Raw genomic sequence first — 20915 nt, forward strand, 5'->3', positions numbered from 1 at the left:
CCTCATCTGCGCTGTCTGTGGCATTATCTATCCCACAACTCGTGTTGCTGCTGCTCTTCGTGCTTTTGGCACATTTGTTTGTTTCCTGTTTGAATCAATCAAAAACATCATGTATCAAATTTGACGATTCTGTAGTGATGATGATGTGTGTGTGTGTGTGTGTGTGTGTGTGTGTGTGTGTGAATGGAACAAGCCCCTGATGAGTCGATCAAATCCACCTGAACAAACCCGACTTCAGTGGTAGAGGAAGTGATGAAAGATTATGATTTAGTGATGATTAATGGTGTGATTTAATGATGGTGTGATAATCATGATGATTTTGTGTTGACGTAATTTATCTGCTCAAATATTAAATAACTGTGTTATTCACAATCTAAATCCTCAAACTTACTGATGAGGATGACTGAGGGACCTGGTTCAGGTCTGACTGACTGAGGGACCTGGTTCCGGACTGACTGACTGAGGGACATGGTTCCGGACTGACTGACTGAGGGACCTGGTTCCGGACTGACTGACTGAGGGACATGGTTCAGGTCTGACAGACTGAGGGACATGGTTCCAGACTGACTGACTGAGGGACATGGTTCCGGACTGACTGACTGAGGGACATGGTTCAGGTCTGACTGACTGAGGGACCTGGTCCCGGTCTGATGGACTGAGGGACATGGTTAAGGTCTGGCGGACTGAGGGACATGGTTCAGGACTGACGGACTGAGGGACATGGTTCAGGTCTGACGGACTGAGGGACATGGTTCCGGACTGACGGACATGGTTCCGGACTGACGGACTGAGGGACATGGTTCCGGACTGACGGACTGAGGGACATGGTTCCGGACTGACGGACATGGTTCCGGACTGACTGACTGAGGGACATGGTTCAGGTCTGACGGACTGAGGGACATGGTTCCGGACTGACGGACTGACGGACATGGTTCCGGACTGACGGACTGACGGACATGGTTCCGGACTGACGGACTGAGGGACATGGTTCCGGACTGACGGACTGAGGGACATGGTTCCGGACTGACGGACATGGTTCCGGACTGACGGACTGAGGGACATGGTTCGGACGTGTTGCTGCTGTGACGGGTTCCGGAGCTAACAGCTAACAGCTAACTGTCTTCTGTCCCATGAATAATTGAGGGATGGGGAGCGAGCTGCAGCTGGAGCCCGGAGACGAGTCGCTGCAGCCCGGGTGATCGTCAACTAGTTCCCGGCCAGAACAGCAGGAGTTTGAACTGGACCAGGCGGCGGGTTCGTAGGCGACAGCCGCAGTCACACGATCTTCATCCGGCTAACAACTCTGCAGCTAACGGATAGCTCAGCCGTCCAGTGCTAGCGGGGCCTTAGCATGTTAGCTCTGCGCTGCTCGTTAAACATACTCGGTCCCCGGATGACGGTTCCAGAGACTCACCTTGTCCTTCTTGGTTTTGTTCGGCATCTTGAATCTGGGGCAGGGTGTGTTTTCCCGGAGGCTCCGTGATGCTCTTCCCCGGGAATCAGACGCTGTCAGCTGGTCTATGTCTGCTACCTTCGTCCGTCCCGGTGCCAAGTTATCTGATTGGCTGCCGGGTGAGGGTTTGCCTCGCGACCATAACATCACATGCAGGGATTATTATGATACGTTAGGTTAGGGGGAGGCGGGGCTTCTTTCTTCCCCAGCAACAAACACCTGGAGGCTTGGGTTGTGTGAGTGTAAGAGTGTGAGAGAATGAGAGAGGGAGTGTGAGAGCGAGTGTGAGAGCGAGTGTAAGAGTGAGTTTGAGTGTGAGAGGGAGTGTGAGAGTGAGAGTGAGAGTGAGTGAATGAGTATGAGAGGGAGTGTGAGAGCGAGTGTGAGTGTGAGTGAGAGAGTGAGTGAATGAGTGTGAGAGCGAGTGTGACAGCGAGTGTGAGAGGGAGTGTGAGTTTGAGTGTTAGAGGGAGTGTGTGAGTGAGAGAGTGAGTTTGAGTGTGAGAGGGAGTGTGAGAGTGAGAGTGAGTGTGAGTGAGAGAGTGAGTGAATGAGTATGAGAGGGAGTGTGAGAGTGAGAGTGAGTGTGAGTGAGAGAGTGAGTGAGTGTAAGAGTGAGTATGAGAGTTAGTGTGAGAGTGAGTGAATGAGTATGAGAGGGAGTGTGAGAGCGAGTGTGAGTGTAAGAGTGAGTTTGAGTGTGAGAGGGAGTGAGAGAGTGAGTGAATGAGTGTGAGAGCGAGTGTGACAGCGAGTGTGAGAGGGAGTGTGAGTTTGAGTGTTAGAGGGAGTGTGTGAGTGAGAGAGTGAGTTTGAGTGTGAGAGGGAGTGTGAGAGTGAGAGTGAGTGTGAGTGAGAGAGTGAGTGAATGAGTGTGAGAGCGAGTGTGACAGCGAGTGTGAGAGGGAGTGTGAGTTTGAGTGTTAGAGGGAGTGTGTGAGTGAGAGAGTGAGTTTGAGTGTGAGAGGGAGTGTGAGAGTGAGAGTGAGTGTGAGTGAGAGAGTGAGTGAATGAGTATGAGAGGGAGTGTGAGAGTGAGAGTGAGTGTGAGTGAGAGAGTGAGTGAGTGTAAGAGTGAGTATGAGAGTTAGTGTGAGAGTGAGTGAATGAGTATGAGAGGGAGTGTGAGAGCGAGTGTGAGTGTAAGAGTGAGTTTGAGTGTGAGAGGGAGTGAGAGAGTGAGTGAATGAGTGTGAGAGCGAGTGTGACAGCGAGTGTGAGAGGGAGTGTGAGTTTGAGTGTTAGAGGGAGTGTGTGAGTGAGAGAGTGAGTTTGAGTGTGAGAGGGAGTGTGAGAGTGAGAGTGAGTGTGAGTGAGAGAGTGAGTGAATGAGTATGAGAGGGAGTGTGAGAGCGAGTGTGAGAGCGAGTGTGAGAGGGAGTGTGAGAGAGAGTGAGTGAATGAGTGTGAGAGGGAGTGTGAGAGTGAGTATGAGAGCGAGTGTAAGAGTGAGTGTAAGAGCCATTATGCAGCAAGTGTGTGTGTATAGTTAAATATTTATGTTGTTTTGATATTTTCTTATATTGTCCAGTTTTTGTAGTTTAAGTTTTGTGCAGTTGAATTATATTTTGTATATTGTGTTTTCTATATTCAAGTATATTCTGTTTTGAGTGCTGTTTGCGTCTTTTTTGCAACAGTTTGAAGAGGCCGTAAAGCGGTTCTTCATAGAGGTGCGTGGTGGAGCCAGCGCGGGTTGGTTAGTGACGCGCATGAAGAGTGGTGAGTGAGGAGTCTGTAGGAGTAGACTCAAACAAGTTTTGACCGTTAAATATACCTGAAATATACGTGACATTTATGTGGACTGTGCGTAAAATGTGAATGGCATTTACGTGAAGATGATGGGAAAGTGATTGTTGACGTCAGTGATAATAGATAAAGTGACATTGCGACCAGTATGGAATTAAGGCACGCCAATCATCGATAATGGATTGGTTGAACGGTGTTACTGAACTCAGCTGGAAAGGAAAATAAAATCAATCACTTCAAGTGTAATCAGCCTCCTGGATTCGTTTAACATTGGGTTACGACGGGACGGGGTCTGATGTTTGGACACGAGTCAGCTGTGAGAAATTACTCCTCAGACACAAGCAAGTGGCCATCATATTGGAACTTAGTGGAACGGCCACTACAGTGAGTTTGAGTGTGAGAGGGAGTGTGAGAGTGAGTGAATGAGTATGAGAGGGAGTGTGAGAGCGAGTGTGAGAGCGAGTGTGAGAGGGAGTGTGAGTTTGAGTGTGAGAGGGAGTGAATGAGTGTGAGAGCGAGTGTGACAGCGAGTGTGAGAGGGAGTGTGAGTTTGAGTGTTAGAGGGAGTGTGTGAGTGAGAGAGTGAGTTTGAGTGTGAGAGGGAGTGTGAGAGTGAGAGTGAGTGTGAGTGAGAGAGTGAGTGAATGAGTATGAGAGGGAGTGTGAGAGCGAGTGTGAGAGCGAGTGTGAGAGGGAGTGTGAGAGAGAGTGAGTGAATGAGTGTGAGAGGGAGTGTGAGAGTGAGTATGAGAGCGAGTGTAAGAGTGAGTGTAAGAGCCATTATGCAGCAAGTGTGTGTGTATAGTTAAATATTTATGTTGTTTTGATATTTTCTTATATTGTCCAGTTTTTGTAGTTTAAGTTTTGTGCAGTTGAATTATATTTTGTATATTGTGTTTTCTATATTCAAGTATATTCTGTTTTGAGTGCTGTTTGCGTCTTTTTTGCAACAGTTTGAAGAGGCCGTAAAGCGGTTCTTCATAGAGGTGCGTGGTGGAGCCAGCGCGGGTTGGTTAGTGACGCGCATGAAGAGTGGTGAGTGAGGAGTCTGTAGGAGTAGACTCAAACAAGTTTTGACCGTTAAATATACCTGAAATATACGTGACATTTATGTGGACTGTGCGTAAAATGTGAATGGCATTTACGTGAAGATGATGGGAAAGTGATTGTTGACGTCAGTGATAATAGATAAAGTGACATTGCGACCAGTATGGAATTAAGGCACGCCAATCATCGATAATGGATTGGTTGAACGGTGTTACTGAACTCAGCTGGAAAGGAAAATAAAATCAATCACTTCAAGTGTAATCAGCCTCCTGGATTCGTTTAACATTGGGTTACGACGGGACGGGGTCTGATGTTTGGACACGAGTCAGCTGTGAGAAATTACTCCTCAGACACAAGCAAGTGGCCATCATATTGGAACTTAGTGGAACGGCCACTACAGTGAGTTTGAGTGTGAGAGGGAGTGTGAGAGTGAGTGAATGAGTATGAGAGCGAGTGTGAGAGCGAGTGTGAGAGCGAGTGTGAGAGTGAGTGAATGAGTATGAGAGGGAGTGTGAGAGCGAGTGTGAGAGGGAGTGTGAGAGTGAGAGTGAGAGTGAGTGTGAGTGAGAGAGTGAGTGAATGAGTATGAGAGCGAGTGTGAGAGCGAGTGTGAGAGCGAGTGTGAGAGCGAGTGTGAGAGTTAAGGCCGAATTATAGTCGGGTTGCACGCAAGACACGCAACACGCCCCTTTCGTGCCCTCTGGTGGATTGCGTGCGTCCGCCAATTTTTCTAACTACACGACAAAACGACGCGAGCCTCACGCAGCCCGCAAGGCTTGTGATTGGTCTGCTTACTACATCCCGTCCGGAGCCTAGTTTCCGGTTTCATGCCCCACAATACGTGGAAATCACGGAAGATTTAGAAGAACGAATATGGAGCAAATAGAAGAGCACTTGGCAGAAGAGATCCGAAAGTATGACCACTTGTATAACCCGTCACTGACTGGCCGATTTGTCCGCCAGAAATAGGCTATGAGGAGCCGGAGTGGCGATGTAAATAAACAGTCGACGAAGAAGAAGACGTCTCTTCTTTGTGTGTTTTGTCTTTGAAAAAAAACGTTACTCCGCCTAGTGTTCTGGTGGTGAACTGCGTTGCAACACGCGCAGCCCGTTAGAGAAGTATAAACCAAAACGAGTCCGTCGATGCAGCTGCGTGGCCTTCTGCAGTCGCAGTCGCAGGACTATAATTCAGCCTTTAGTGTGAGAGTGTGAGTGAGAGGAAGTGTAAGAGTGAGTGAGAGAGGGAGTGTGAGTATAAGAGTGTGAGTATAAGAGTGTAAAGGCCGGCGCATGCTGCAGCTGTGTCGCAGGACTCTTTGTCATTCATGCTTGTCAAACCGTTGCTTATCCCTCAGAGACAACTTAAAGGCAACATGAGTTCAGACATAAGACATCACAACAGGCATTTTATACAACTGAACAATCCTGTTGATGTAACAGTGACATTCTAATAAGATGTGAACCATGATGTGTTGTCAGTAGTTTCATTACCACTGTTTGAACTCAAAAAAATGAAGGGAGAACTTCAATCACACATCAGGTCTTAATGAATGATATAGTATAAAATCTTTGATCTGATCTGATAAACATTATATAATTAGTTGAGAACAAAAACGTAACAACCAATGGAAACTCAAGGGTCAGTCAATGGGATCATGTGGTTCAAAGAATCTCTCCTGTGGAACCAGCTCCCACTCTGGGTTCTAGAGATGACACCTTTTCTACATTTCATGTTAAACTTAAAACGTTCCTCTTTGATAAAGCCTATAGTTCTGGTTCAGGTCCTGAACCATCCCTTAGTTTGGCTGCTATATGTCTAGACTGCTGGGGGAGCTCCCATCATGCACTCCCCTTCTCTCTGCCAGTGGAAACAGTAAAACACGGAGTTCCTCTGGTCTCAGCTGCTTCAGGATCAGATCAGAAGCTGCAGCTGGTTTGTACCGAGCTGGAGTTTCTGTGTCCTCCTCCACTCGGCTCTCACTGGAGCTAATACTCACTCATCACTAGTTCTCAGGACCTGATCAGCACAGGAAGTCACTGCGTGTTGCTTTGATTCCACAGTTTATGAGGCTGCATTTAAACATCATGACTCAACGTTTCTGATTGGTCAGAAACACACCAGGAGGCTGCTGGAGGTCATTTTGTAGAGTAGTGCTCCTCCTGTTCCTCCTCCACAAAGGAGCAGATACCTGCTGCTGGGTTGATGCTCGTCTACTGTCTAGCTCTCCTGGTGTCTCCTCCAGGCTCTGGACACTGTGCTTGGAGACAGAAACCTTCTTGTGACCACAGGTATGGATGTGTCCTCCTGGAGGAGCCGGACTACCTGTGCAGCCTGATGGAGCTGCAGGTAGCACCTCATGCTGCCAGCAGTGAGGAGGAGCAGAACCCAGAAGTATAAGGAGTCAGGAAGGAGGAGCAGAGAGCAGCTGTCTGTGACCACCACGTTAAGAACTCAATGAAAACAGAAAAATAAATACGTTTTGAAATAAATGAAACATATGATTCAGTTTCTGTAAATCTCGATTAAACTAAGAGATGGAAAACAATGACGAGAATCTGACTTGTCTCCATCCCAACCGATGTAGTCTTACCTACAGGAGACCCGTCCACTTCGTCCAATACACACAAGCTGTGAACACACACACACACACACACACACACACACACACACACACACACACACACACACACACACACACACACACACACACACACACACACACACACACACACACACACACACACACACACACAAGCTATGAAGTCATGACTGAACCAAAAACGCTCACGACATATGTCTTTATAGTCACTGATACACATTTGCGTTTGGAAAGTCCAAATTCTATTTCCTAGCCACTATTCCTTGATCCTGATAGAATGAGTCAAGAGGTCAAGTAAAGATGTGAAGGAGAAGCTGTAAGGAGTTAGGAAAGGAATTAGGAAAGGATAACCACTATGGAGACAATCAGACTCCACTTACTCTGCATTCTCTTCAAATACAACTTTATTTATAAAAGGAGCATCAACAAAATTTACTGTGCTGTAGGCAGTTATAATAAAATAGGAAGCATTGAAGCTCCTTTCCTCAACATTTACAGAATTCAAAAAGATCTTTGTCTTTATAAACATTTACTTTTAAAGGTTCATTCTGCAACTTTTCCTCATTAAATCCCCTAAAAACTGAACTTTGTCCGACTCACTTCTGAACAAAAATCACAGCCTCTTCCTGTTTTCACTAACTTTTAATAAAACTTTATTTAAAGCAACAGGATTTACAAGACAAGCAGTTTTTCCTATTCTAACACGTCAGAACAGGGTTCCCAACACGACAAAGTACATGTGACTACTACGGCTTCTCTAATTGGTCCGTGACTTCTTCGTCGTCAAGCAAAATAACAGAAGACAAGCAGTATGCAGGAGGAGGAGCTTCAGGACATGACCTGCAAGAGGAGGAGGGGCTACAGGACATCACCTTCAGGAGCATAAGAACATGATAGCGCTGCGATCTTTAAAGGACCAGTCCCATACTTTCGAAACTCTTATCGGGTGATGTCTGAGGAGCCTGGTATACAAAAATGACCAAAAGTATGTGGACAGCAGGGCACTGCAGTTGAACATGGTTTCTAGAACCAAGGCTGGTTCACAAACCTTCAGGTTCCACGTTTAAAGAATCAAACCCAGTCAACATAAATCTGTCTATGAACTAACCTGCGTTCTGTAATTAACAAGAACAAATCATATATCCTCCCCCTCATCTCTCTTTTAATGGCTTTCTTCATTTACTAATTAATAAACCTCAGAAAGGAATCAAGAGTAGAATTAAATTCCTTGTTTTGTTCAAACAACATTTTCTATATGAGATAAAAGTAAAAGTGACGATTGACCAATTTGTGATTAATCAGGTGTTTTACGATGTAAGAACACAATTGTTCACAGGATTAGTAAACTGGTGAAAAACAGAGCAGCAGCCAGTTGTTCACTCAAGACTCAAACACCTGAGACAAGATTGCTCTGGATCCTCAGGTGAAACCTGAGTCATGTGACTCTAGAGAAGACGCCAACTGGTCCTTTTAACAGATGCAGTGTTTTAAGAGTCACAATACTCACATGCAGCAGAACTTTAATAAATTGTGAACCACAGAAACTGTCCATGACCCTTCTGCCCCCAATATATTACATTAGGTCCAGTCAACTCTACTCAAAGTTGAAATCATACTCAAAGTCCAGGGAGGTCATGTCAGAGGGGAGGCCGAGTGTTTCAGTGGTGATCTCCATCACTTGAGGGTCTACCTCACTGGGGTTCCCCTCCTCTGACTGAGACCCAGTGTCTGGGTCCGATGTGTCCAGGCTTTTTGGGTCGGAAACTGCTGATTCAGAGTTCCCTGAAGCTATCTCTGATTGTAGCTCAAACTGGCCCTGCTGTTGCTGCTGCCGCCGAGTCTGGTATCTGGTTTGGGATCGAGTTTGTCTGACAGGGCCGGAGGCAGGGGGAGTTTTCTTGCCTCTAGTTTTGGGGCTTGGTTTGGGTTCAGGTTCTGGAGTGGCATCAGGATTGGACTCTGTATGAGACTGGGAGTCCTGAGCTGATTTGAGCAGAGTTTGAGGTGTTGTATCGGGCTCAGCACTTTCAGATTGTGGGGGAATTTGGAACTCGATTTGAGTTACACTCTGAGTCTCTATCTGAGCTGAAGGAGTCCGTTTTGGTTGAGTTGTTGCTGAGGGCGTTTCAGAAAGAGTCTCCTCTGGTGTTGGAGCAGGGCCAGACTTCAAGGACCAAACTGAAGCAATTTGAATTTCAGGTTTAATCTGGGATTGTGAACTTGGTGAGTAACTGGTTGACTCTGGTTGTGGTGATGTCTGGACGTCAGTTGTAGGTTGGAACTGGGTTTCGGCCGGAGGTTGTAGATTTAGTCCTTGAGGAGCTGGAAGTGGAAGAGGGCTATTCTTGTCAGCTCTGGAGTCGGATTTGGTGATGGAAGAAGGACCCGATTGGCTGATGCCACTGTAGAAGATGCCAAATAATTCCCTGGCTTTGGCTGCAGCCAGGTTACTCTTAAGTTTCTCAGACTTCGGAAATCTGTCAGTCATGTTCATAAAAGGTGGAGGCTTGACGAACACAGTACGAGTCTGCTCGTTCTCTGGGACACCAGGCGCCGCAACGTCAGACACTATCTTTACCACCATTGATTGTGGAGGTTTGGCCTCCGAGGAAGCAGGAGGAGCCACAGATGACTGAGGTCTACCCTCTGGTTCTGTGGAACTGGCCTGAATGGGTGTGGCCTTAACCTGAGGGAGTGTGGCCTTGATCGGAGTGGGTGTGGCCTTATCTTGAGCGGGTGTGGCCTTGGCCAGAGTGGGTGTGGCCTTAGATTGAGCAGGTGTGGCCTTGACCGGAGTGGGTGTGGCCTTAGCTTGAGCAGGGGTGGCCTTGACCGGAGTGGGTGTGGCCTTGACAGGAGTGGGTGTGGCCTTATCTTGAGTGGGTGTGGCCTTAGCCTCAGTTGACACTGGTTCAGAAACTGGTGGTGCAGGTTTAACCTCAATTGGGGATTGTATGGACACTGGCAATGGAAGTCTAACTTCTAACGGTTTAGGTGGAGATTTACCGTCCAGCAGTGATTTTTGAGCACTTACAGCTTTTGAGAGACCATCAGAGATCAGCGGCAGGTCTTTTAGAGGAGGTCCTTGTAAAGTTGTGTTTTGGGGTCTGATTGAGAGAAAGGTATTCAGAGTCGCAGGTTTACCCATCATGGTCGTTTTCCTGCAGACTGCAGCAGGGGCTGGGAGGTTGGGCCGGATTCTTCCTCGGTTGGCTCCATTGGACACCCAAGGAGGAGGCATTGGCGGGTTACCTCCAAGCTTCTCTGCAATCTCTTTAGCAACAGCCACAGATTTAGCAAAAGAATCCTCCACAGAGACTAGCTGTAGGCTTGCAGCTGCTTCATCTTCTTTGATGAACTCAGCAGCGATTTTCTCAGCTACCTTTGTCAGCGTGTTGTCCTTCTTCTTCCAAGTGAACTTTCCAAATGTCGGGCCTGTTACTGCTGGGGCGGGCTTGCCAGCCTCCAGGCTCTGTTTGCGGAGCTTGGCCCTCATGGCAGGACTGGGACCACAAAAGATTTTGGGCGGGTCGTAGGGCTTTGGTAGAGGTTCAGGTTTGGTGACCTCTGGTTTCCCTGCTGGTTTCACAAGCTCAGGCTTTTTAAACGCTTCTCTCCGAGTCTTGGGGTTACCTTCATCTCGTTCTTTGTCATATTTGGATCTTGAGTCTGAAGGATATTTACTGTGTTTATACTTTTCTTCATCATCCTCTCTCGTTCCATATTTTGGGCGGTCATCGTATCTCTCATCGTTGTCATTGCGATGCCGGTAGCGATGCTCTTCTGCTCTGCTGTTTCTGTGTCGGTCACCCCGCTCTTCTTCGCTGAAGCGGTATTTATCTTCCCTTTTGTTGCATTTATAGTTTTCGTCCTCATCTTTCTTAATGTTAGAAGATCGCTCTTCTTCCAGATTCTTGGTACTTTTAAAATCCTCCCCTGTCTTGTTGTCTTTCAGTCTGTGTTCCTCCTCCTCCTTTTTGAATATAGATTTTTCTTCCTTCAGAACAGCATTGTCATCTTCATTCTTTTTCTCTTTGTCTTTCTTCTCTTTTTTGTGTTTGGCCTTTTCCTCCTTGTATTTGCCGCTTTTCTCGTCGTCGTCGTCATGCTTGCGTTTCTTTCCACTTGTGTCCACGGCTAGTCCGGCCTGTCGATCCAGGTTCCTTCTCTGTTCGTACAGCGGGTTCTCGTACATTTGTTTCTGGTGAAGAGGCATCAAGATAGAAAAAATTAAGATATGGTGAAGATAATGTAGAAACAACTAAAACAAACACAGCCGAGTTCTTTTAACTTTTAAAAGTTATCTGTTCGGGATGAGTCATTACTATTGTGTACGATTTAGGGAAATCTAGTGGTGAGGTCACAGATTGCAGCCAACAGTGTGTTTAAAGGGATAGTTCAGCGAAATTTTTTTTAATTCACTTATCTACCCAGCACTATGATGGAGGGGGGTAGAGTGTTGAGTCCATAAAACACTTAAACAGTGAACAAGTAAACAGTGTTGCAGCAGAATCCAATAAAACTGAAGTCAATAGGAACTGATTCTTCAAACGTAATAAAACAGAATAAAAACATAACATGCCTCCATATCTGCTCCTGTTGTGTCTGCAAGCCCTGACATTCAAATTTGGCGTTTTAAGCCTAAATATCCTCTAACCCTAACCCGAGGTAGCAAAGCTACTGGACGTAGCCACACAATGGTGTGCCCGAGGTTCCCAGAACACACCTGGTAGAAAGATATCAGAGACATTCAAGATTAAAACGTGGTGTAAATGACCTTGTTTCAAGTTATATACAGATGTCAGACATTTGGTGACATCACAGGAGCAGATATGGACGCATGTTGGGTTTTCATTCTGTTATATACGTTTGAAGAATCAGTCACCAGATGCTTCAATTGTTTTGGATTCTGCTGCAACAGTTTTTACGACTTATACTCAAGAAGTGTCCTGTGGACTCAGCGCTTCACCCCCCCCTCCACCATGTGGGTGAGGAGATGAGGGAAGTTTCATTTCTCTGTGAATTATCCCTTTAAGATGGTTCAATGGACAAAGCCATCGTCTGCTGCACAAAAATATATTCAAGTTACGCTTTCATCGGACTGTACTGGAGCATTAACACTCAACTCATCAGTGGCGTTGCACGATTTTACACAGCACATGGACAATTCTAATTCTTTAGTTGAATCCAACCCTCGTAAGGGTTGGAAAGAGGCAAAACATTGACATACCTTGTATTTCTCGTTGTGAGCGTGAGTGGTGACATGCTCCTCTGCACAGATGGCGTCTCCATAAAACTCTTTACAGAGTAGGCAGAAGAATCCTCTGACGGGCTGCAGGAACTCCGAACCTGTAGCAAAACACAAACCACAGACTGAACCCACAGACAGTGAAAAAAATAAAGTGTCAATCATGTTTACCTGGTCGATGTCTTTTTTCGAAACCTGTCAGGACAGGAGAGGGTTAGTGCTCTGACATCTGACTGTGAGATATTGAAGTAACTGATGATAAAGAGTGGAGACGTTTTATTTTGGAGGAATAACTGTAGGAAATGTGTTTCAGCTGCTCAGTGACAGCAAACATATGAACACTGATGAGCAGTCAAAAACATTTCCTGCCTTCATCTGATGGAGACACATGATACTAATGACAGGTGAAGACAGACGTCTCATCTGGTTCCATGTTTTCATTAACAGATCCACACTGAGCTCCACCTGGAAGCAGAAGATGACTAACAACATTCAGTGGCTCGCACACCAGCAGCATTACCATGGTGTTGAAGAGAATCATTGGTGAGCGGTACAAGTACCTTTGGCAGGTTTAGTCAGTTTCTCCTCCGGCGGCGTGTTCTTGGTGATGTTGGTGGATGTGGAGGCCCAGGGCCGGTCGTACGGGTCAAGAGTCTGTGGAAAGAAAAGGAAACTTAAAGAATAAAATCAAAATGTCCAGTCCTGGTCAAATTAAATGATTAAATGTGATCCGTCTTACAAAGTGAGATAACGTGTCTTATGCTTTACCGATTTTACAAACCTTTCGATGCGTTTTGCTTTGCAAGTGCGTGAAAAAATCAAACATGGAACCGGAGGTGACGTTACAGTTTCTGCACCAGTGGTTTCCAGCGTCATAGTATTCAAACGGCTCTGGGGGAGGGGGTGCGGGGGGGGCGCTGACAGGTGACGCTCTCTGCGACAGAGATGGCGGCGCTGCTGAGTTCTGTGTGAAAACAAAGATGAAGGAAAGTCAACATGCCGTGATGAAGAGTCAGGATTCACTCACACAGAAACATTCAGAGAAAGAACAAGTTCATCTGGAAAACAAGTTGAGAAAGTTTCTTACCTTCAGCGACTTCCAGGCTCCAACTTGTTTACTCAGTAAATCCGTCGCTTTTAAAACCAATGATAACGTGTATTGTGAAGTCGACGCTTCCCTTGTTTTCGAGATCTTGATTCACAAAACTGATAAACATTTGGTCTTTTAATGAACTGAAGACCCAGTTCAACCATCAAAATCTGAATGCACCAGTTTAAAACTTCACACATTTTACTGAACAATCAACATTCACAACCTAATCAATGATTTTTGATTTGTCTTTGAGATGATCAACAAAATAAAATCACCGGTTCTTAGTGTAAATCTTGACAAGCTTTGAGTTTCTGTATTTCACAGTCCTGTAAAACTGACTCGATAACAGTTTCAGTCTGTGTGGATTCAAGCTGACTCACTGTTCACTGACCCGAGATCAGTGCATTTGTCTGCATCTGAATCTAGAAAACAGTAGTGATCAGACTTTAACTTTTATACTGAAGGAGACAATTCAAGTGTTTTACAGTTAAATCTGCCGATAGGAAAGCAGAAGAAGCCTTTTTACTCTGATGACGTTCACATCTGAAACCCTCACACATTCACACAACACTCCATCCAGCCGACATCAACAAACAAGTGACCTGAAACAAAGGCAAAACAGCACACAATTCAAAACAAACGTGGAAGGAAGACTTTGCCCGCAGTCTGAATTTGGCCGCTCAACGTGCACTCGAGACGACCACTGTTTCTTACTCACTCTCCACGGAGTTGTGGAATAATGCTAAGGAGATGTGGACCTTAAGTGAAGCGGACCTGGTCTGTGCTGAAGATGAGGCAAAAGCTCTGAAGCCGCTAAAAGCTGCAACACTCGTAATGTCCGAAGAAAAGACCCCTACGCCGGGTTATAGCACCGCTGCAGGCCCAGCTGTGCAACTGCACTCACGTCCAAGCAACAGACTCGCCTCTTACGAGGGACATGAAAAACACTGTAACCGGAGAAGAGAGACCGAGCGACAGATCCTTTCTGTGCATCGCCTTTTTTTTAATTGGCATTAGAAAGATAAATATTTTATTTTACTTTTAAGTTCTTTTAATGGCCAGAATTTTAAGTATTTTGAGTAGTGCGATCCCTAAGACTTCGCCTTTGCTGTTATATGGAATAATAAAGAGCAGCTGTTGTAGTCAATTCTGAGCAGAACATGGTCGTTATTCAATCTATCGTGATACGTATCATATCATGAGGTTGTAGGCAATACCCAGCCTTATGAGACGTGGTGATGAGGTGTGATGATGTGGTGATGATGTGGTAATTGTTTATGTTCAGTCATATTTCCTGTAACTTCCTCCACAGCTGTTTGTACCTTTAACGTAGAGCTGCTAGACGCCTGTCGTCCCTCAGGACTCTCTGCCTCTCGTCTCTTCTTCTCTGGCGGCAGAACGCTCTGGTCTTCAGTCGGCTTGCTGACCCTGCGTGGCCGGTCGGCTGGGCTGAGGCCAAGGATGAGCGCCACTTTGTCGATCTCGTTACGTTTCTTCTCGGCGGCCTCATGCTCCTTGCGGAGGTTAGAGATCTGAGTCATGACCTCCTCCTGCAGTCGGCTGATCTCCTGCAGCAGAGGGTCTTTGTGACCTTCCTTCTCCCTGCGCTTCTTCCTCAAGAGCTCACCTGTAACACACAGCAGCCGCCAGCCACCCGGCGGTCACGTCATTGATGCTGGTAGTGTGTGAATGAACAAGTGGTGTCAGGTGAATCATGTGAACTCACCCTGTTGCTTTCTGAGTCTCTCCAGCTCCTTCATCAGATAATCCTTCTTCTTCATCCTCACCTCCCTCTCGTGTTTCAGCTTCTCCCGCTCTTCCAAAACCTGAAGACAAGAGCAGAAACACTTCCTGTTTCAACTGTTCGTACTTGGTGGCTAAAAGTGTTGCACTGTGACGTGAGTCCAACCTTTTGTTTCTGACTCTCATTGTTCTGCTCCTCAGACACTTTCCTGTCGTAGCTGCTGAGTTTGGAGACGCTCTTCTCTCTGTCCTGAGCTAACGTCTTCACGGAACCTTGGAGAGAAACAAATCTACCATGAAGACGACCCTGCTTCTGTTCAAAAATCTAAACACATTCACACCTTTCACTCTCAAAACTACTGGAATAATAATAGAGAAAAAGACGAATATTCTTTTAATCACGATCCCTGATTACACTGACCTTTGGCCTCTGGCTCAGAGGCCAGTTTGTGGTAAGGCTCTTGGTACTGCTGAGCTGGAGGGAACTCGTCGGAGCCGGTCTGGGGAGGCAGGCTAATGTTGGGGGGTGGGTACAGAGGTGGCCATTGCTGGTGCATGTAGGGCAGGTAGTTTCCATACTGGCCATAACCTGGTGGGGGGTAATTAGGGGGCATCATACCATGGACCTGTGGGGGGGGGTAGGTGGGTATGGGCACCCCAGAATGAGGAGGGAGGGGCTGGGGCTCAGGGATTTGTGGCAGCAGTTCGTTGTGTGGTGGCGGGGCAGGGATTTTCTGTTCGACATTTGTCTCGTCTTTGACAGATTTGATTGGAGCCGACTTCCTGCAGCTGTCGTCACTGCTCCAGCTCTTCCCCCGTTTCCCCCCCCAGCTGCGGCTCCTGCTCCTGCTGCTGGAACTGCCGCTCCGGCTCAGCCTCCTGCGACCTTGGCTGCGGTCCGAGCTGTCGGAGGAGAACCGCCTGCGACGCGTGGGCGTCTTCGCAGGCTTGCTTCCGTGGAGACGCTCCTTGGTCCTAGCAGCCATCTTGCTGATCTCTGAGACACCCAAGTCGAGGCCAATGGTCTTCAGCAGGTCCTGGATCTTCTCATACTCCTCCAGTGACTCCGTACCCGAGGGTTGGGCTGGGTTTGACACCTGTACTGCGGTGTTCTGGTCCGGGCTGATAATGGAACAACTAGTGTTCTTTGGGTCCAGCTCTTCTGTTGTGGATGGAGCCTGGAGGTGGGACGAGGCCCCTGGGGGGAGGCCAAAGGTCTGATCGATGGTGGCTTTTGTTTGGGGGTAATCTCCGTACAGCGCCTCCTCCGTCACGTCTCCGTACATATCTAGCCCATGGTGTCGGACCGGCTCGGACACCGGTGGAGGTTTGGGCTCCTCAGAGTCTCCGTACAGGAACTTCTCCTCATCATCGATGTCGTCCACGGCCTTCATCTGGGTCTTGACCCCTGCCCCCTCCAACAGGTTGAGGATTTCTTTGATCTCAGTTTCAAACCCAGCACGATGAACTGTCTGCGGGTCAGACCCCAGCTCCGACAAAACGGACGCCACCATGTGAGGGTCCATTCCTTTAACCGCCTGCAGGATCTGGTCGGCCACACAAGGCACGTTGGAGCCGTCGAGGCCACGGGGGGAGTCTACATTCTGAAAAAATAAAACAGGCGGGTTCAGATCAAATGTTTCTTCTCTATCAGATGTCAGCTTGCTTTGCACTATCTCATGGAAACAACCTGTGTATGTTACATGTGAATGCAAATACTTCTGTGGGTCCTGTGAAGTGTGAGTCACTGAGTGTGTTTTCACATGTTGGCCTCCTACCTGGATTGATGGTGAGTCGTAGCGTTTCTTCAGGATGGATTTTGTCGGCAGGCTCAGAATCTCCTCCAGCTCTTTCCTGCGTCGAGCCATCTCCAGCTCTTTAAAGCCTTTCTTGTATCTTTCATCTCCACTGTGGCTGCGGCTGCTCGAGATTGAGCTGGAGCTGCTGCTCTCACTGCGGCTTCTACTGCGGCCATGACTCGCTACTTTGCTGAAACTCCTCCCTCTGCTCCTCCCTTTAGAACGGGACCTGGATCTAGACCTAGACCTGCTGAAAGCACGACTCTTGCTGCGTCCTCGACTCTTGGCCCGGCTTCGGTCTGGACTCCGGCTCTGGGGCCGACTCTTGCTGCGTCCTCGACTCTTGGCCCGGCTTCGGTCTGGACTCCGGCTCTGGGGCCGACTCTTGCTGCGTCCTCGACTCTTGGCCCGGCCTCGGTCTGGACTCCGGCTCTGGGGCCGACTCTTGCTCCGACCTCGACTCTTGGCCCGGCCTCGGTCTGGACTCCGGTTCTGGCTGCGGGGCCGACTCTTGCTCCGACCTCGACTCTTGGCTCGGCTTCTGTCCGGACTGCGGTCCCTGCTCCGGCCCCGCTCATACTCAGGTCGAGCAGGGAAGTCTCTGCAGAGAAAGACGAGATACTCAGAATGACTCACCATGCAGCTACCTACAGACATTTTCAATGTGATTTTCAACTTTAAAAGGAAAACATTTACATTTATATTTACATTTTTCATTGAGCTGAACCTTTTATCCAAAGCGACTCACAATAAGTGCATCAACCCCCGAGGGAACAAACTCAGAACAACAAGAATCAACAAAGTACAATTTCTTCAAAAATAAAGAAAAACTACAAAGGTACCAGGTCACTTCCTGTCTGTGACTGCTGCACCCGGCTGCTCCACCTCTCACCTGAACCATGAGGAGGATCTGATGCTGCTGTGAACGAGTCTGCAGCTAAAGTCAGTATTCAGTTTTTACGGAGTCTGAAGATTAACAACCAGGTCCCCTCGCTGCCTCCGCAACATTGGGTTTCTGTGCATCACTGCATTCTTATGTACAGCGGTCTGTAGCACCACCAAGAGGCTGTGGCTGAAAGTTGTATTAATTTTTAAACCTTTCCCTCATATCCATTAGTCTATGGATTTCTTTTAATTGTACCTGTCATGATGGCGTGAAGAGGCGGAGCCAGGCCCTGACGTCAGCTCGTTGCCAACAGTGATAAGCAGGTTGTGGTCGAGGGGAATCGGGCCACGTGGCGACAGAGACCTCTGCAACAGAAAACCAGAAAACATTTAAACAGTCAGTTTCATACATGATCTCGTAACATGAACCAGAACGTCTCAGACGCGATGAGCAGTGTTTCTACCTGTTCGCTGTGCCCAGGTGAGGTCAGAGGTCATTGTTAAAAAAAATGAAAACAGACTTTTGACATGTGCGAGTCACTTGACTAACACATGACTAAGGAAAATAATATAACCAGTGAAGAAGATTCAGTTACAAAAATTTGTAGATTCTCTAGGAATCAAACAAACAGTTTGAAAACTGTATTTTGGTGATGAAGTGGCAGGTGCTGGAATTAAGAGACTAGTTCACAGATCCGGGGCTCCCTCCACTCGCTGGGCCTACGCAACAAGTGTCAGAGTTGAGAAAACATCCAGATTTGTATTGGAGGAAATACAGTTATACCAGAAACCTCATGAAGCAGTTCTGCTACAGACACTCTGAAGTGGAGCCCTGACCCGTCTGTGGAGCCCTGACCCGTCTGAGGAGCCCTGACCCGTCAGTGGAGCCCTGACCCGTCTGAGAAGCCCTGACCCGTCTGTGGAGCCCTGACCCGTCTGAGAAGCCCTGACCCGTCTGTGGAGCCCTGACCCGTCTGAGGAGCCCTGACCCGTCTGTGGAGCCCTGACCCGTCCGAGGAGCCCTGACCCGTCCGAGGAGCCCTGACCCGTCTGTGGAGCCCTGACCCGTCCGAGAAGCCCTGACCCGTCCGTGGAGCCCTGACCCGTCCGTGGAGCCCTGACCCGTCCGTGGAGCCCTGACCCGTCCGAGGAGCCCTGACCCGTCCGTGGAGCCCTGACCCGTCCGTGGAGCCCTGACCCGTCCGAGAAGCCCTGACCCGTCCGTGGAGCCCTGACCCGTCCGTGGAGCCCTGACCCGTCCGTGGAGCCCTGACCCGTCCGAGGAGCCCTGACCCGTCCGAGGAGCCCTGACCCGTCTGTGGAGCCCTGACCCGTCTGAGGAGCCCTGACCCGTCCGAGAAGCCCTGACCCGTCCGTGGAGCCCTGACCCGTCCGTGGAGCCCTGACCCGTCTGTGGAGCCCTGACCCGTCCGTGGAGCCCTGACCCGTCCGAGAAGCCCTGACCCGTCCGTGGAGCCCTGACCCGTCCGAGGAGCCCTGACCCGTCCGAGGAGCCCTGACCCGTCCGAGGAGCCCTGACCCGTCCGAGGAGCCCTGACCCGTCCGTGGAGCCCTGACCCGTCCGTGGAGCCCTGACCCGTCCGAGAAGCCCTGACCCGTCTGTGGAGCCCTGACCCGTCTGAGGAGCCCTGACCCGTCTGAGGAGCCCTGACCCGTCCGAGGAGCCCTGACCCGTCCGAGGAGCCCTGACCCGTCTGTGGAGCCCTGACCAGTCTGTATATTCATATACATTTATGTCTTTGCAAAAGTGAATTTTGTTCAGTTGTGTGTGACTGTTTGAATACTTTTGTTTTTCTTAAAAGTACAACATATTTATGCAAATCTAAATCATATTCATTCGGGATCATTAGTCGTTGGTGCTGTCACATAAAAAACGTTATATATTATTTTATATTATAAAACACGTTCAACAGACACCAGCCTTATCCGACAGGAGCCCGTCGGACTCACCTCTCTCGGGGGACCTCCAGCCCAGTGCTCTGCGCCTCGGTGGCTCCCTGGTCCGGGGGACGGGTAACTACTGCGCTGGGGGGACCGGCGGTATGAGTCCGGTGGACCGTGCTCGGGATGGCCGTGGTGGTACGGAGGTCTGGGCCGGCTCCTGTCGTCTCTGTAGTCCGGAGCTGGGTAAGGCCGCGGAGGCCGCGGTCCTCGGCCATCGGACGGCGGCGCGTAGCCTCCCCTCGGAGGAGGCCGACCACGGTACATGTCGTACCGCAAATAATCAGCGGCTCCTCGCGGTGACGATTCAAACAGAACAAGGTTCTTCCACGAGGCTCAAAACAAAGATTTTAACAGTCAGCCATTAAACAACTTCTTCTTGTTCCTGGTTCCATTAGTTTCATGCTGCGTCACCGCCACCTGCTGGACGGAGGGAGAATCAGAGGACGTCAGACGTTTGACTCCGCCCACGTTGAGCACATCATCAGATGACTTCCAGTTAGATGTACTCAAAGGCACCACCTAGTGGCGGAGACCATGTAGCTCATATGAACACTGCTCCATAATCAGTCACACCAGGATATTTATATATCTGTCAAATAATCATCACCTATATTTAATGAAATAATTTGAAACAAAAATTTGATTGTTAGCTGAATTACAATGTAATATAAAATTCCAGGGTCCCCTACAAATAATGTCAAGTTGTTTCTTAGGTCAGCCCTGGGGCCTCAGTTATAACCGTTGCATACGCACAGAACGGGGTCTTAAAACCTGCCTACTGCCACGCCCCCCCCCCCCCCCCCTCTCTCTCCACACTGGCTCTGGTTCTTTCTTCCAGTTAAAGACAAGTTTCTCTCTCAGTCGTCAGAACAGCTCATTGTTGAACTGTTGGATTCTTTACATCATTCTCAAAATGCAAAGTGACTTAAGGTCATGAAGTCACTGATTTGATGATTTATACGTGACACAGAAAAATTTGAATTGAACAATGTTTTGTTGCCGTTTTATTTTGAACTAAATTACAGAGCAACAATTGTGAAAATGTGTGAAGTGTGTTCTGAAGATTGTGCTGCTTGTTTGACATGAAACAAATAACAGGTAACGTAAAGTTCAGTGGTTCCTTACCCTGATGTGCCGGAATCAAACCCTCCCACAACTTCATCCTGTCATGTTGTGCTCTTATGAATCAGCAGGAACCTGAGAGCAGATTCATTCAGTAGATCTCAGACAGGACCAAGGAGTTATCAGGGCCCAGCTCAGATTCAAAGTGTCGCTGTGAAGGATCTTCATCATCCTGACACTCTGAGCCACACAGCTGAGAACAAAGACGTGATTT

At 48.2% G+C, this 20915-nt stretch overlaps 1 protein-coding gene across 4 annotated transcripts in view; it reads right to left on the bottom strand.

Moving 5' to 3' along the window:
- The window catches only part of LOC128453268 (serine/threonine-protein phosphatase 2A 56 kDa regulatory subunit delta isoform), a 30869-nt gene extending 10025 nt beyond the window's left edge, over positions 1–20844 (bottom strand). For 3 of the 4 annotated variants that reach the window (XM_053436045.1, XM_053436043.1, XM_053436042.1), the window contains exons 1-2: positions 1415–1689; positions 2–85 (exon numbers count right to left, since the gene is read on the bottom strand). In XM_053436045.1, the coding sequence (XP_053292020.1) occupies positions 2–85; positions 1415–1600 (270 nt within the window). In that variant the 5' untranslated portion in view covers positions 1601–1689. Of the gene's footprint in view, position 1; positions 86–1414; positions 1690–8731; positions 11048–12076; positions 12196–12654; positions 12749–12875; positions 13059–14509; positions 14815–14913; positions 15014–15096; positions 15204–15351; positions 16535–16708; positions 17331–17870; positions 17981–19585; positions 20000–20704 lie in introns of those variants that run through there. The other variant, XM_053436046.1, reaches the window with a different exon arrangement.
- Between the last annotated feature and the right edge of the window lie 71 nt (positions 20845–20915).

This window comes from Pleuronectes platessa, chromosome 12 (assembly GCF_947347685.1).
Source record: "Pleuronectes platessa chromosome 12, fPlePla1.1, whole genome shotgun sequence".
In the NCBI taxonomy this organism is placed as follows: domain Eukaryota; kingdom Metazoa; phylum Chordata; class Actinopteri; order Pleuronectiformes; family Pleuronectidae; genus Pleuronectes; species Pleuronectes platessa.